Source organism: Crocuta crocuta, unplaced genomic scaffold (assembly GCF_008692635.1).
Source record: "Crocuta crocuta isolate KB4526 unplaced genomic scaffold, BGI_CrCroc_1.0 scaffold115, whole genome shotgun sequence".
Lineage (NCBI taxonomy): Eukaryota > Metazoa > Chordata > Mammalia > Carnivora > Hyaenidae > Crocuta > Crocuta crocuta.
Window position 1 is genome coordinate 7,328,078 of NW_027530575.1, and position 12,658 is coordinate 7,340,735.

General features: G+C 56.5%; 1 protein-coding gene across 3 annotated transcripts in view; it reads right to left on the reverse strand.

The window, feature by feature from the left end:
• Window positions 1–12,035, reverse strand: part of SMARCA4 (SWI/SNF related BAF chromatin remodeling complex subunit ATPase 4) — a 75,862-nt gene extending 63,827 nt beyond the window's left edge. For all 3 annotated transcript variants that reach the window (XM_077767917.1, XM_077767916.1, XM_077767915.1), the window contains exons 1-9: window positions 11,784–12,035; window positions 9,525–9,657; window positions 8,116–8,520; window positions 7,698–7,796; window positions 6,360–6,609; window positions 4,370–4,378; window positions 3,761–3,887; window positions 2,859–3,032; window positions 994–1,167 (exon numbers count right to left, since the gene is read on the reverse strand). In XM_077767917.1, coding sequence (XP_077624043.1) covers window positions 994–1,167; window positions 2,859–3,032; window positions 3,761–3,887; window positions 4,370–4,378; window positions 6,360–6,609; window positions 7,698–7,796; window positions 8,116–8,520; window positions 9,525–9,657; window positions 11,784–12,005 — 1,593 coding nt within the window. In that variant the 5' untranslated portion in view covers window positions 12,006–12,035. The remainder of the gene's footprint in view (window positions 1–993; window positions 1,168–2,858; window positions 3,033–3,760; window positions 3,888–4,369; window positions 4,379–6,359; window positions 6,610–7,697; window positions 7,797–8,115; window positions 8,521–9,524; window positions 9,658–11,783) is intronic.
• Between the last annotated feature and the right edge of the window lie 623 nt (window positions 12,036–12,658).

A 12,658-nucleotide genomic window follows, 5' to 3' on the forward strand; every position in this document is an offset into this window, starting at 1 on the left:
CCGCGGCGGAGCTGTATACACGCCCTTCACATAGCTATCGACTCTCCCTTCGGTACCTCCTCAATCTCTACCCAGGCCAGACCCCGAGGGGGCCTGCGGGACAGACACGCCTCTCCAGAAGTCATCTGAAAAGGCCACAGCAAGTCCCAGCCCCCGTGTCCACAGACACACCCCAAATCCAACACTTCTCTGGTCCGGGTCATTTTACTGTCACAGACCCATAGACCCGTGCAGCAAGCCCCTCCTCCTGGCTTTCTAATAATAAACCAAATCGGGTCACCCCCAGTTTATAGCCTCCTGTGGCTCCCACTCACATTGAGAATGAAATCTGAAGCCTTCCTCCTGCCCTCACCACGCCATCCTAGGGGCTACGTGCTGGGCCCCGCACGTGACTTTCTGCCACCTCGGGCTCTCAGCCTGGGTCCCTCTGTCCCTGGGAGGCACTACACCCAGGGAGTCCTGCCCCCCTTCCCAGAACACCCCATCGCCCCCCCCTTTCCTGCTTCAGTCTCGTCAGCGTACTTCACACCATCCAAAACGATCTACTTGGTTCTGTCTGGGCATCTGCCTCTCTAGGGCCAGCGGGGGTGGCCGTGCGGGTGGGGACGGCATGCTTTTCCTTCCTCCCATGGCCGTGTACACAGTGCCTGCTGACACCCGCCCAACTAGACAGTCACCCCTGAAGAGCCAGACACAGAAGGCGGGATGGAGGCTGGGGACCACGTGTCGTCACTCTCTCAACCCGGAGTGGGCTCCCCTCCACCTTCTGGAGAGACCACAGCTGCCAGCTAACCAGCCCGAGGTCCTCTGATCACTGATGGAGCGGAGAGGCCCGGGCCTGCGGACCCCAAACGCAGCCCTTTCTTTCTCTCCGTCCTGCCTCCACATCTGGGCAGTGAGCCACCTCAGCAGAGCACCGAGTAATCGGTCCCTGCCGTCTGTCACACCCACAGCACACACCAAGGGACACGCGTCATGCGGGCAGGACTTTACCATGAGCCTCCGCATTCTCTCTTTCTCAATCCTCTCGTTTTCCTTCTTCTGTTCCCTCTCCGTGTTGGCGTGGTACGTGGCCACCGCCTTGGTGAGCTTCTGGATTTTGCCTGTGACCGATCTGTGATATTCTTTGAAATCCTTGGCGTGCTGCAGGATGCTGTTGAGGTATTCCTGCAGGGACACACACGAGAGAGGACTGCTACTCCCGCCGGGGACACACACGAGGACTGGCTATTCCGCAGAGTCGCTACGGCGCTGCCCCAGCTGACACAAAACTTTAAAGGCGGCTCGTTTAAAATGAAGAGAACGTAATCGGGGCGCCTGGGTGGCTTAGTCGGTTAAGCATCCGACTTTCGCTTAGGTCATGATCTCGCGGTTCGTGGGTTCGAGCCCCGCGTCGGGCTCTGTGCTGACTGCCGGCTCAGAGCCTGGAGCCTGTTTCAGTCTGTGACTCCCTCTCTCTTTGACCCTGCCCTGCTCACGCTGTCTCCCTCTCTCCTAGAAATAAATAAAACATGAAAAAAAAAAATACGAAGAGAACGTAATCAAAGAAGTGCCAGGACACCGTCCGTTCCCTGTGCAAGGACTCACTCCGCGCCGGTGCCCGGTGGGAAGGGCCCTCCCTCACGCCCAGCAGGGCAGGCCGCCTCGCCGGGGCCACCTGGCACTGAACATTAACCACTTCGAAATGCTCTCAGCCTCCAACGAGGTTATCCCACTGCCAGGAATTTACTTTAAGGAAAAAAAGCAGATATTGGCCAAAAAAATTCAAGTACAAGAATGCCTAGTCTAAGTGTTAAAGATAAACACCGAAAGGTTGAAAATAGGCTACGTGTGCCCGAACAGGAAAATGGTCACATAAATTACCGGAGGCTGGACACACTAAGGAATGCAACGTAGACGTTAAAAATCATGCTTCCACGATAACTTAAAGACAGACCAAAGCGTGTACATATCTGTGTACACGTAGCTGCCTAACTTCCAATTACACTGTGCACACAGAAGAAAGCCACCTGGAACGGTAGGGACGGAAACGCCCGCTAACAGTGGTGACCAGTACTAGACAGTCACTACACAGTGACTAGAGAAGAGATTTCGAAAATGTAAATGAGCAAATGGGGCGCCTGGGTGGCTCGGTCGGTTAGGCATCCGACTCCTGATTTTGGCTCGGGTCATGATCTTGTGGTTCATGGGTTCAGGCCCCGCGTTGGGCCCTGCGCTGGCAGCGTGGAGCTTGCTTGGGATTCTCTCCCCCTCTTTCTTTCCTTCCCCCATTCTCACTCTCAAAATAAAATAAAAAAATAAACTTACCAAAAAAATGTAAATGAGCAAACAAACAGAATCATCCCACATCCTACCCCCGGGAGATTCGGCCTTCCTGACTGACCTTGTAAAAGCAAAGGCAGATCATGCCCTCCTCTGCTCTGGACCCTCCATGGCTCCCCCCTCACTCAGAGCAAAGGCCCAAGTTGTGCCCACTGCCCGGAAGCTCTGCCCGTCACCCCCCCATAGAACACAGGCACGTTCCAGCCCCAGGGCCTTTGCACCTTCCCCTCAAAATGCAAAGCTCCTCGCTCACATGTCCCTGTGGCTACCCTCCCTCGGGTCTCCGCTCAGATCCACACTGTGTGAACAGCCCCTCGGTCACCCTCCATCCACCCCTGCTTTACGTCTCTTCACGCCCTAGTCCCTCCCAACGTGGTATATGTGATTACGGCCCCTCCTCACAGGGCCGTTTGGCTTTGTCCACGGACACACTCTCAGTGCCAAGCGTACTGTTACAAGGAACAGAAAAAACATAAACAGGCGGCACGCTCAGACACAAACCAAACGAGCCTCGGCAGCGCCGGGCGGGGACGCACCTGGTGCTTCTGGCGGCGCTTGCGCTCCTGCTCGATCTTCTGCTGCTTCTCCAGCTTCTCAGTGATGCGGGCCTCGCGCAGGGACTGGCGCTTGCTGCGCTTGTAGGCCTTGGCATTGAGGGCCGTCTCGAGGGCCGTGTCCCTCCTCATGCACACCACCACCTCCTGTCGGAGCTTGAGGAGGGAAGACAAGACGCGCACAACTCTGTCAGGGCCACACGTGACTGACGACACAACCCGAGCCACACAGAATGCCGCTCTTTTGGGCGCCTGGGTGGCTCAGTCGGTTGCATGCCGACTTCGGCTCAGGTCATGACCTCGCAGTTCTGAGTCTGAGCCCATCGTCAGGCTCTGTGCTGACAGCTCGGAGCCTGGAGCCGGTTTCGGATTCTGTGTCTCCCTCTTTCTCTGCTCCTCCCCCACTCGTGCTCTATCTCTCTCTCCCAAAAATAAATAAACATTAAAAAAAAAAAAAGCTGCTCTTTCCAGAAATATCCTTCATAAATGCCATCTGGAGGGAGCCCGTGGGCAGCAAACGCACAGGTGAGGACACCCAGCGGAAGGTTGTCTCATACCTTCAGGTCTCCAGCTTTGCCTCGTCACCCCACATAAAATACTTCTTGTGGGTCATTCAAAATCAAAGCACCCTCAAAAAGACCCATTTAAGTCTACTGTTTCAAACTGGTAAGTAAGGGCTCAGGGAAGACCCACAACTATTCACCCGAAGAACGGCTACTGCCCCCTGCTGTGCATGACGCAGAGAGGACAGACGCACAACCAGCTAATGAGGATGTATGGACACTGCTGTTTTCAACGGTCAAGGTGCATTTAATAACCGCCTGGCATGTGGCAGCAAACGCCCTTTCCCCAAGCAGCGGGCCTGCGCCTGCGCCTGTGCCCACCTGCCTCTGGAAGTTCAGCAGCCTGAGGGCCTTGAGCTCAATGGTTGCTTTGGTTCGCAAATCCCCGGCCAGGGACCCGGGAAGATTTTCAAGTTCCTGAATTCGGTGTGCGATTCGAGCCTGCAGCCTGGGGTGCAAAGACAGAAAAAAGGAGCAGCGATGAGAGGTCGGGTCTATTCACGAAGCCCATCTGTCCTTCTCTTTAAAGGTGGAGCGTTAGGAGAGCCCATCCCTCACGGAAGGCAGATCCGGGTAGAGACAGGAAATGGCACAGAAAAGGACACCAGCCACAGCAGGACACGTGAGGAGGAGGACAGGCACCAGGACCTGACGGGCCACAGGGGGCAGCATGAGCGGCTCGTGGAGGCAGCCCTGGGACTCAGTAGCCTGGGGAGGCAGCACACAGTGGCCCTACAGGCTTGGTCTAAAGTTCGAACAAGGGGCACCTGGGTGGTTCAGTCGGTTAAGCGTCCGACTTCGGCTCAGGTCATGATCTCACGGTTCATGGGTTCGAGCCCCACATTGGGCTCTGTGCTGACAGCCAGCTCAGAGCCTGGAGCCCATTTCGGATTCTGTGTCTCCCTCTCTCTGACCCTCCCCTGCTCACACTGTCTCTCTCTCAGAAATAAATAAAACATTAAAAAAAAAAGTTTTAATAAAGTTCGAACAAGATAATCTCCCTTCTCAGTGTTTCACGTATTTATTAAGCGCCTACTGTGTGCCGGGGACTGATCCAGGTTAGTGCTAAACGAGAATAACAGGACTACTTGTTATTCTCATAGAGCTCACGGGCTTATCAGCACAACAGGCCATAACGCAGCTAAAAATGTTTAATCTACACTAATTCCAGAGAGTACCAGGTACTCAGAGAAGGGGCTGGAAGTGAGGGAGGTGGGCAGGGCCGCTATGGGCAGGTGATCTCAGCCATTAGGCCTAATTAGTCAAGGAACTAAGCAGAGCCGCTGCAAAGACCCTGGGGCAGAAATGAGTCTAACTCACTCAGTGGAAAGAGGGAGAGTGGGATAGGCAAGGACAGAGCCTTGGGCGGGGGGTAAAAATGAAAAGACAAGACGCTTACTGGAAGGGCAGGGGGACGCCCGCGGCAGGACTGAACCTGGGGAAGAGATCTAACAGATCTCTAAAAGAGACTTCAAACTGCTGTGTGGCAAACCAACTGCACAAATGAGGGTGTGCAGGTGGTGTAGAACGGGTGGCTGGGTCCACAGTGTGGAGAGGGCCAACAGTTCCTGGGAAGGGGAGGAGGGCTGAGATGAGGACGTGGGGGGTGGTGAGTGAGAGTCAAGGGGCCGCAGGGTCTGGCCCAATGTGCTGCTGCCGGGGGCAGGCAACAGAGACCGGAGGGAAACCAGGTGCGGGGAGGGACAGGAGTCTAAATGGAGTTGGAGGGGAGGTGCCCAGGTACAGGCATGGGAGCCCCAGAGCACAGGAGGGGAGCACTCTGGAGACTGTCAGTGGGCAAAGATTTCCTGAGACATCTGGGGATTATGGCGAATGATGCACAGCTCCCCCCTCCCCCCGACGGGGCTTACATTCACCAAGGGAGACCAGCCCTGAGTAAGTTATGAATGCAGTGGAGAAAAGTGGGGGGGCCGAATCTGAGGAACCCCCAGATAGAGTGATTCAGACCTGCCGTGTGCCAGGCATCCCACCCAGCCCCTGGCACCCAGAAGGCTAGGCAAAGCAGCTGGCTACTAGTGATGTTCGAGAAGGGCCCAGCACAAAGCTCGACCGATGCTTGTGGAGTGTTCATGAGCCAAGCGTGAGCAAGGAAAAACGGGAACCTCCATTCCACACCTGCCCATACAGCCTCTACAGAGCGCCATTTTGCAGACTCTAGGAACTTTCTCTGCATCTGTGTCCCGTACCCAAGCAATGGCCGGGTCAGATTTATTCTGACACATGTGCACCCACCTGACACCCCTGCAGTCAGGGTACTGGCTGAATAAATGATGGTACAGCCACCAGGTAGAAACCATGCATCCAAAAAAAAGGAAAGCTCACTGGGGCGCCTGGGTGGCTCAGTCGGTTAAGTGTCTGACCCTTGATTTCGGCTCAGGTCATGATCTCACAGTTCGTGAGTTCAAGCTCCACATCAAGCTCTGCAGGGACAGAGCCTGCTCGGGACTCTCTTTCTCTGCTACCCCCACACCCCCAAGCACATGCTCACTCTCTCTCTCAAAATAAACTTAAAAAGAGAAAAAGAGGGGCGCCTGGGTGGCTCAGTCGCTTAAGCGTCCGACTTCAGTTCAGGTCATGATCTCATGGTTTTTGAGTTTGAGCCCCATGTCGGGCTCTGTGTGGACAACTCGGAGCCTGCTTCCGATTCGGTGTCGCCCCTTCTCTCTGCCCCTCCCCCATTTGTGCTCTGTGTCTCAAAAATAGATAAATGTAAAAAATACATTAAAAAAAAAGAGAAAGAAAGAAGAGCTCACTGCACACACAGAGGACGTTCTAAGCTGTGGCCCACGGAGGAGCAGTGCGCACACCGTGTAGTATCTGGGACCACACAACTGCCCAGACACTCACCCGATTTCTCTGAAGGATACGTACCTACACAGAGAACCAGGCAGCTGGTGACAGCTCTCTGGNGATCTCCACAGGGTCCAGGCCCCGCGGCTTCTGGATGGGGGTGATGCGGCTCTGCTTCTGGTGCAAGGGCACCATGGGGGCAGGCTGGGCAGGCTGCCCCGGCGACTGCGTCTGGGGCGGCATCACAGGGGAGGCGGCAGGCGGGACGGCGGGGGGCGCTGGTGAGGGGCGGCCCGTTGGCTGCGGGGGGATCAGCTTCTGAGGGGTGCTCGTGGGGGCAGCAGCATTCGCCATGGGTCCTGGGGGCGGTGGGAGGAGAGTGGTCAAGCGGCATAGGCACGGCTGAGTTCCGGCTCAATTCCGGGGTAAAGGCAGAGCCCGCAGGGCGCTCCCTGCCCTGGGGGACAAACATCCCGCGGGACGAGGCCCGTGCAGGCCGCCACGCCACTCCTGCTCAGGGGTCTCCCTCCTTCCCGCCTCCTCGAGATCTCCACGAATGTGCACCTTCCCGAAGGCACGCCCGCCCAAGCACCCTCGCAGGTTTGGTCTCGCTGCGTGTGGCCTCCTAGGACCAGAAGTTTCCGGACTGGCACCTGGTGCCAAAGGAAGCCCATTGAAGCAACGATCTCCTCAGCACCCATCACTAAACCTCAGGCTCCGAGCGGACAAGGAACGAGTCTGTTCCGTCCCAGCCTCCTCCCCACAGATGCGCCCCTCCAATACTTCAGACCACGTTTTACACAGAACGCAGAGATGGAACCCTGAGCCACCCCGTCACCCCGCCTGCCCCGCCCCCCGGCTGCGGGGTGTCTTCAGGACGGCAGGAGTCCCACACGGCCGCCAGGCTCAGAGGCCCAGATCCTGAAGGCCGGCATTTGTGGCCACAGCAGCACTGCTCCGCGGCCTCGTCACCTACACACGGGGACTCGCTCTCAGTACCCTGCTCTTCCGGGTAACGAGAGGCCGGGATCACCACGGCCCACGGGACATGGTGGGTGGGAACCAGGCAACTGAACCTGAGCATCCGGGAACCGACCAGGGACAGACAAACCCAAGAAGGCAGAAAGCAGCAAGGACTTGGGGCGCCTGGGTGGCTCAGTCAGTCAAGTGTCTGACTTGGCTCAAGTCATGATCTCACGGTGAGTTTGAACCCCGCATCAGGCTCCACGCTGGCAGCGTGGAACCTCCTGGGATTCTGTCTCCCTCTCTCTCTCTCTCTCTGCCCCTCCCCCACTTGTGCTCGCTCGCTCTCAAAATAAATAAGAAAATATTTTAAAAAAGAAAAAGGAAAAGGAAAAAGCAAAGACTTGTTCTCTTAGGCTCTGCATGACGCAAGCTTGCGACAAGAGGAGGGAACAGGGACGTCACCAAGACAGAGGGAACTCACCTTCAGGCCAAGGCTTGGGAGGCCCTCCGGGAGGCTGACCTGGCATCCCAGGGGGCACACCTGAGGGTCCTGGGGGGGGCATGTTGGGCCCTCCCATACCTGCATATAGGGAGAAACAAGAAATTATCAGAGGTATCCTGTGTTTATGCCTACATCCATGCCCACTGGCAGCCCTGGCCCCAGGGGACACAGCCAACAAGCCCCTCGGCGTGGACGAGGCAGAGAGGTGGTGGAGGAACGTTTATGGCGCTAGCAGCCCTGCCTGCCAGAGCGCTGGGTGCCGACACTATGCCACCTTGCCAGAGGGGGGAGTGCACGTGGGCAGCACAGCCCAGGTCTGCTGACACTGGCGCCCCATCCCGGTCAGCTCGCTCACAGTCCCCTCCCCAGCCCGAGCGCTGTGGCCGGTGGGCCTTACCGTGAGGCCGGCTGTAATTTGGAGGTGCTGGGCCGGGCCCAGGGCCAGGGCCGGGGCCGGGGCCGGGCCCAGGGCCTGTGGCGGACACAGAAGGCGGAGGTAGTGCTGGCATTTGCTGCTGCAGCCCCGGCATCGGCCGCTTTCCCTGCACCGCCACCTGCAGGTGGTCGGGGAGGGGCTGGCCCCGGGCCAGCATCTTGTAGGCCATGATCTGAGCTCTGAGCTGATGCAGCTGGTTCTGGTTAAACGGAGTCGGGCCCCGGTTCTGCTGTCCCAAGGCTTGGGGGTCGGCACCATCCAGCGGGGCCCCTCCCGGCCCAGAGGACATCTGTGGGCCTGAGGATGGGCCGCTGGCTGGAACCGGACTGGAGGCATGCTCGGAGCCGCCCAGGGGTGAGGGGTAACCTGTGGGGAAATGTGGATCCGAGTGGTCAGCCGGCGACACACATCCAGGGTGCCTAAGGCGAAGACGGTAACCCTCCGACTGCGCTTACACCAGCTCCCACCCGAGACAGGGGTGGCCAAGGGACTCTACTCAAGTGATGCAAACGGGACGTGCCCGGAGAGAGGACACACGGTGGCAGCCTGACTAGCAGCCAGCACAGCTGGCCTGATTTTGGCTCCACTTTTGGCAAGTTCCCAAGGTCAATGCTGGGATGTTACACAGATCCAGGCCTCCCTTGGGGCCCCCCTACCCCTCAGCTAGGACAGGCCGCGCCTCTGACCCCCGTGCTGAGCTCCCCGGCGCAACGAGTTTCCCACCCTGATAAGAGAAAGTCATATACTCCATCAATTCTCAGACTGCCCTGTTCAGAAAAACCACTGGAAGGCTTGTTAAAGCAGAGCCCCATCCCCACCCCAAGATGGTCGCAGTAGTCTAAAGTGAGCTGGGGCACCTGGGTGGCTCAGTTGGTTACACGTCCAACTCCGGCTCAGGTCAGAATCTTATGGTTCGTGAGTTCGAGCCCTGCGTCAAGCTCTGTGCTGACAGCTCAGAGCCTGGAACCTCCTTCTCTCCTATGTCTCCCTCTCTCTCTGCCCCTCCCCTGCTTTCTCTCTCTCTCTCTCTCTCTCTCTAAAATAAACATTAAAATAAATAAATAAATAAATAATAAAGTGAGCCCACGAATGCATATTTCTTAACATGCTCCTAGGTGGCTTGTGAGCTGTGACCCGAGGCGCCCACCCCGCTGAGCCCCGTGCTCGTGTGGGCCCACCCCACCAGTGTCCCTACTGCCGGGGCTGCTAGAAGACAGGCTGGCCTGAAACGGGCACCAGCCAAGCCCAAGCTCGACAGTGTCCCAAGGGCTGAAGGCCGTATGTGCCTGCGGGAGACCCGACCAGAAAAACGACCTGAGGGCACCCAGAGGGACAACACCCACAAGGAAGCAAGAGTAGTGAAACGGTACCTTGGGAGTGCTGGTCCATGGGGCTTGGTGGGGGGCCCATCCCTGCATGGGCCCCCGACCGCATCCCCATTCCCTTCATCTGGTTGTAGCGGGGGTCGTCCGACATGCCCTTCTCGTGCATGGACTCCATTGGCTGTAAGAGGGGACGACGAAAAGGCAAGATCAGCAAGAGAGAACAGGAAGAGGCAGGGGGAAAACGGCCACCCAAGAGAAGTTCATTGCCACTGAAAACGTCATTGCCACCCAACATCGCCATAATATATACTGAATCGCCAACGTGACCACGCAGCTGAGGTCCAAGCCATGGTCCTGATACCTACTGAGTGTCAAATAGATGCATGAAACAGTGTCACACAGTGATGGCTGACCACCCAGGCGGCTAGAGGGACAGGTGAGTCAGGGCTCCAGAGGCAGTTTCAGATGGCCACAATCCCACGAGGAAAGGACATGAGCTCCTGGTGAGGAGCTGTTTATGACTGGGCCACCGAACTCCCCACTAACTGTCACAAGGAGACCTGGTGACCCCAAGTCTTTGAATCAGAAAGCCTCTTCTTTGGGAGACTGTAAATCAGAGGGACAAACAGAAATTTCTGCCCATTAGTATGGTTACACTACGTTAGGTGTCCTCACTGATCTGAGCTCAGCCTCCTGCCTACTAGTAGGGAGGACAGCTGGCTGACATGGTTCTGTCCCTCCCAATGGGCACATCAGTCCTCTGCGGAGCGATGACACCTTAGTTTCCCTCCCCAAAAAGTGGAAACAATCCAGATATCCATCAACTAATAAATGGATAAATAAAATATGGTATATCTAAGGCTCAGCACTGAGTACTTCCCCTACCGGAATAGCTGGTAAAGGGGACATTTCCCGGGACCCTTCCAGGGCACTCTGCTAGGCCCTGATTGGCGCAAATGTCCTCGTCTCCGGGAGCACAGTCTGATGGGTGGCCCAGCTGAATACAGCTCAGCATGTGCCACGAGAGAAGGAAGATGGGAGGAAGAGAGTGCTTGGCTGGGACCACGAGGAGCAGCTTCATACGCAGGAAGAGGGTGGAGCACTTGGGAAACTGACTTCTCCGCAGACAAGGGGTGTCCCGCTATCCCCGGGCCCTGGCTCCTAACACTGCAGGACAAATGGTAGGTGTGGGGTATGTGCCAGCGATTAGAGGGAAAAAACCAAAATGGGCAGAGAGAGAAAGAGGCTGTACTGGAGAAGACAGACTAAATTAGTGAGGGGAGGGAGGGGGTCAGTTCACCAACAGCTTCCCAGGGAGGAAATGACAGGAAAGATACTGTTGACAGAAATGTGTGGGAGGGACGCCTGGGGGGCTCAGTCAGTTGAGCAGTCAACTTCAGCTCAGGTCATGATCTCGCAGTTCACGAGTTCGAGCCCCGTGTTGGGCTCTGTGTCTCCCTCTCTCCCTTCCCCTCCCCTGCTCATGCTGTCTCTCTCTCTCTCAAAATAAATAAACATTAAAATAAAAAATAAAAATAAAAAAATAAAAAAGCAATGTGGAGGAGATGCATAGGGCAGGGAGGACCAGAGGGATAAGATGGCCCTGCCATGGACATGGTGATGGACCATCTCTCAGCCTACTTTGTCATCTATCTGTAAAATGGGCACAAGAACCACCCACCCCTGATGGGTGGGGGGGAGGAGATTAAGTGGAATGGGGTACAAACACATAGACGGCCCCGGGAGGGAGGCTATAGGGGTCAACAGAGACCCCTCACCTCCAGGCCACACAATCTGCATCTTCTACGAGGGTCTCCTGTGGTCTCTGAGGCTTGAACACGTCACCTTTTCCTTTAGATGCGAATACAGATGAGAGGATGTTTCCTCGCTCCCCCCAACACCACCGAGGAACACAGGGAGAAAGGAAAACTGTTTGTGTTCGGAGGCTTCTTTTCCACCCCATTGGCAAAAGCGTCCCAGATCAGTTCAACTAAGTGGTTATGACAGCGAGTGGCACCCAAGCGCGGGATCAAGAAGGATAAAGGGCACCCACTGCTGTGCTTTGTAAGTTACACAGGTGAGCGCAGGAAACCAGGTGACGCTGCCTTTTAAGGAGCTGGGCATTTTTATTAACAAAAGACATCCCTGGAGCAATGTCAGCACGTTTCCCACATGGACTGATGGGTGTGGGAGACACACGATGGGAAGGTACTGGCTCGCAGCAGAGGCCAGGATGCCCGGCCCATCCTCCCACCTCTGATCACGCGGCCCCAGCCAATCAGGGCGGTGGGCCCGGCTCCCTACCTTGTGCATCTGATGCATGTTGTCCTGAGGGTACCCTCCAGGCCCCTGGGTCGGGATGGGGTGTCCTGCCGAGGGAGGCCCCGGACTAGGCCCCATCATGCTGTGGGCAGAGCCTGGTGAGGGACCTGGGCTAGGGCCCAACATGGCTCCGGGGGAGGGGCCCGGGCCCGGGGAAGGGCCTGGCCGAGGAGTTCCGCCCAGGGGTGGGTCTGGAGTGGACATCTTCACAGGAGCTGCAGACAGTGGTCTCCTGCTAGAAAGAAGTCTTGGTCAGTCTGGGGGTCGTGGCCACCAGCAGGGAGAGTCAGAGCTGGCAAGGGGGCCCCACATGTAGTACTGTAAGCAGCACCCACCTGGCAGGGAGCTGGCACCTTTGACATGCAACCCCCACCACCCAGGCCTTTCTCCCCCATTCTTCTCAGAGAAGATAATACATCGGGCATACAAAATCAGATCGAAGCCTCCCCCAAGGAAGGGATGGGACTCAGCAGGTAGAGGTATGCAGCCGCTGCCCCACCTGGGGACCCACTTCCCGCCTATTATCCGCCTATTATTTGGATCACAACAAAAAGAATGTCTCGGGGAGACACTGATACACCCTTCCCGCCTGATAACTGCTATCTTCCAATTTCACAAGAAGGGAGAGCAAGACTGAGACTCACAGCCTTTGCTGGCGACAGTATCAACCCAGGCCTCGGTACACTCAACAAAACCAAATATTCATGGCAAGCGATGCCGGTTTTCCATTTAAGGAGGGGAGACCAACTTCCCTTTATGTTAAACGAATATACGTTTAATATGTATGTTCATTTAAAGAGAAGCATTACACAAATAACGGCACTCTGATATCTCAAATACTTCCCCAGTGATATTCA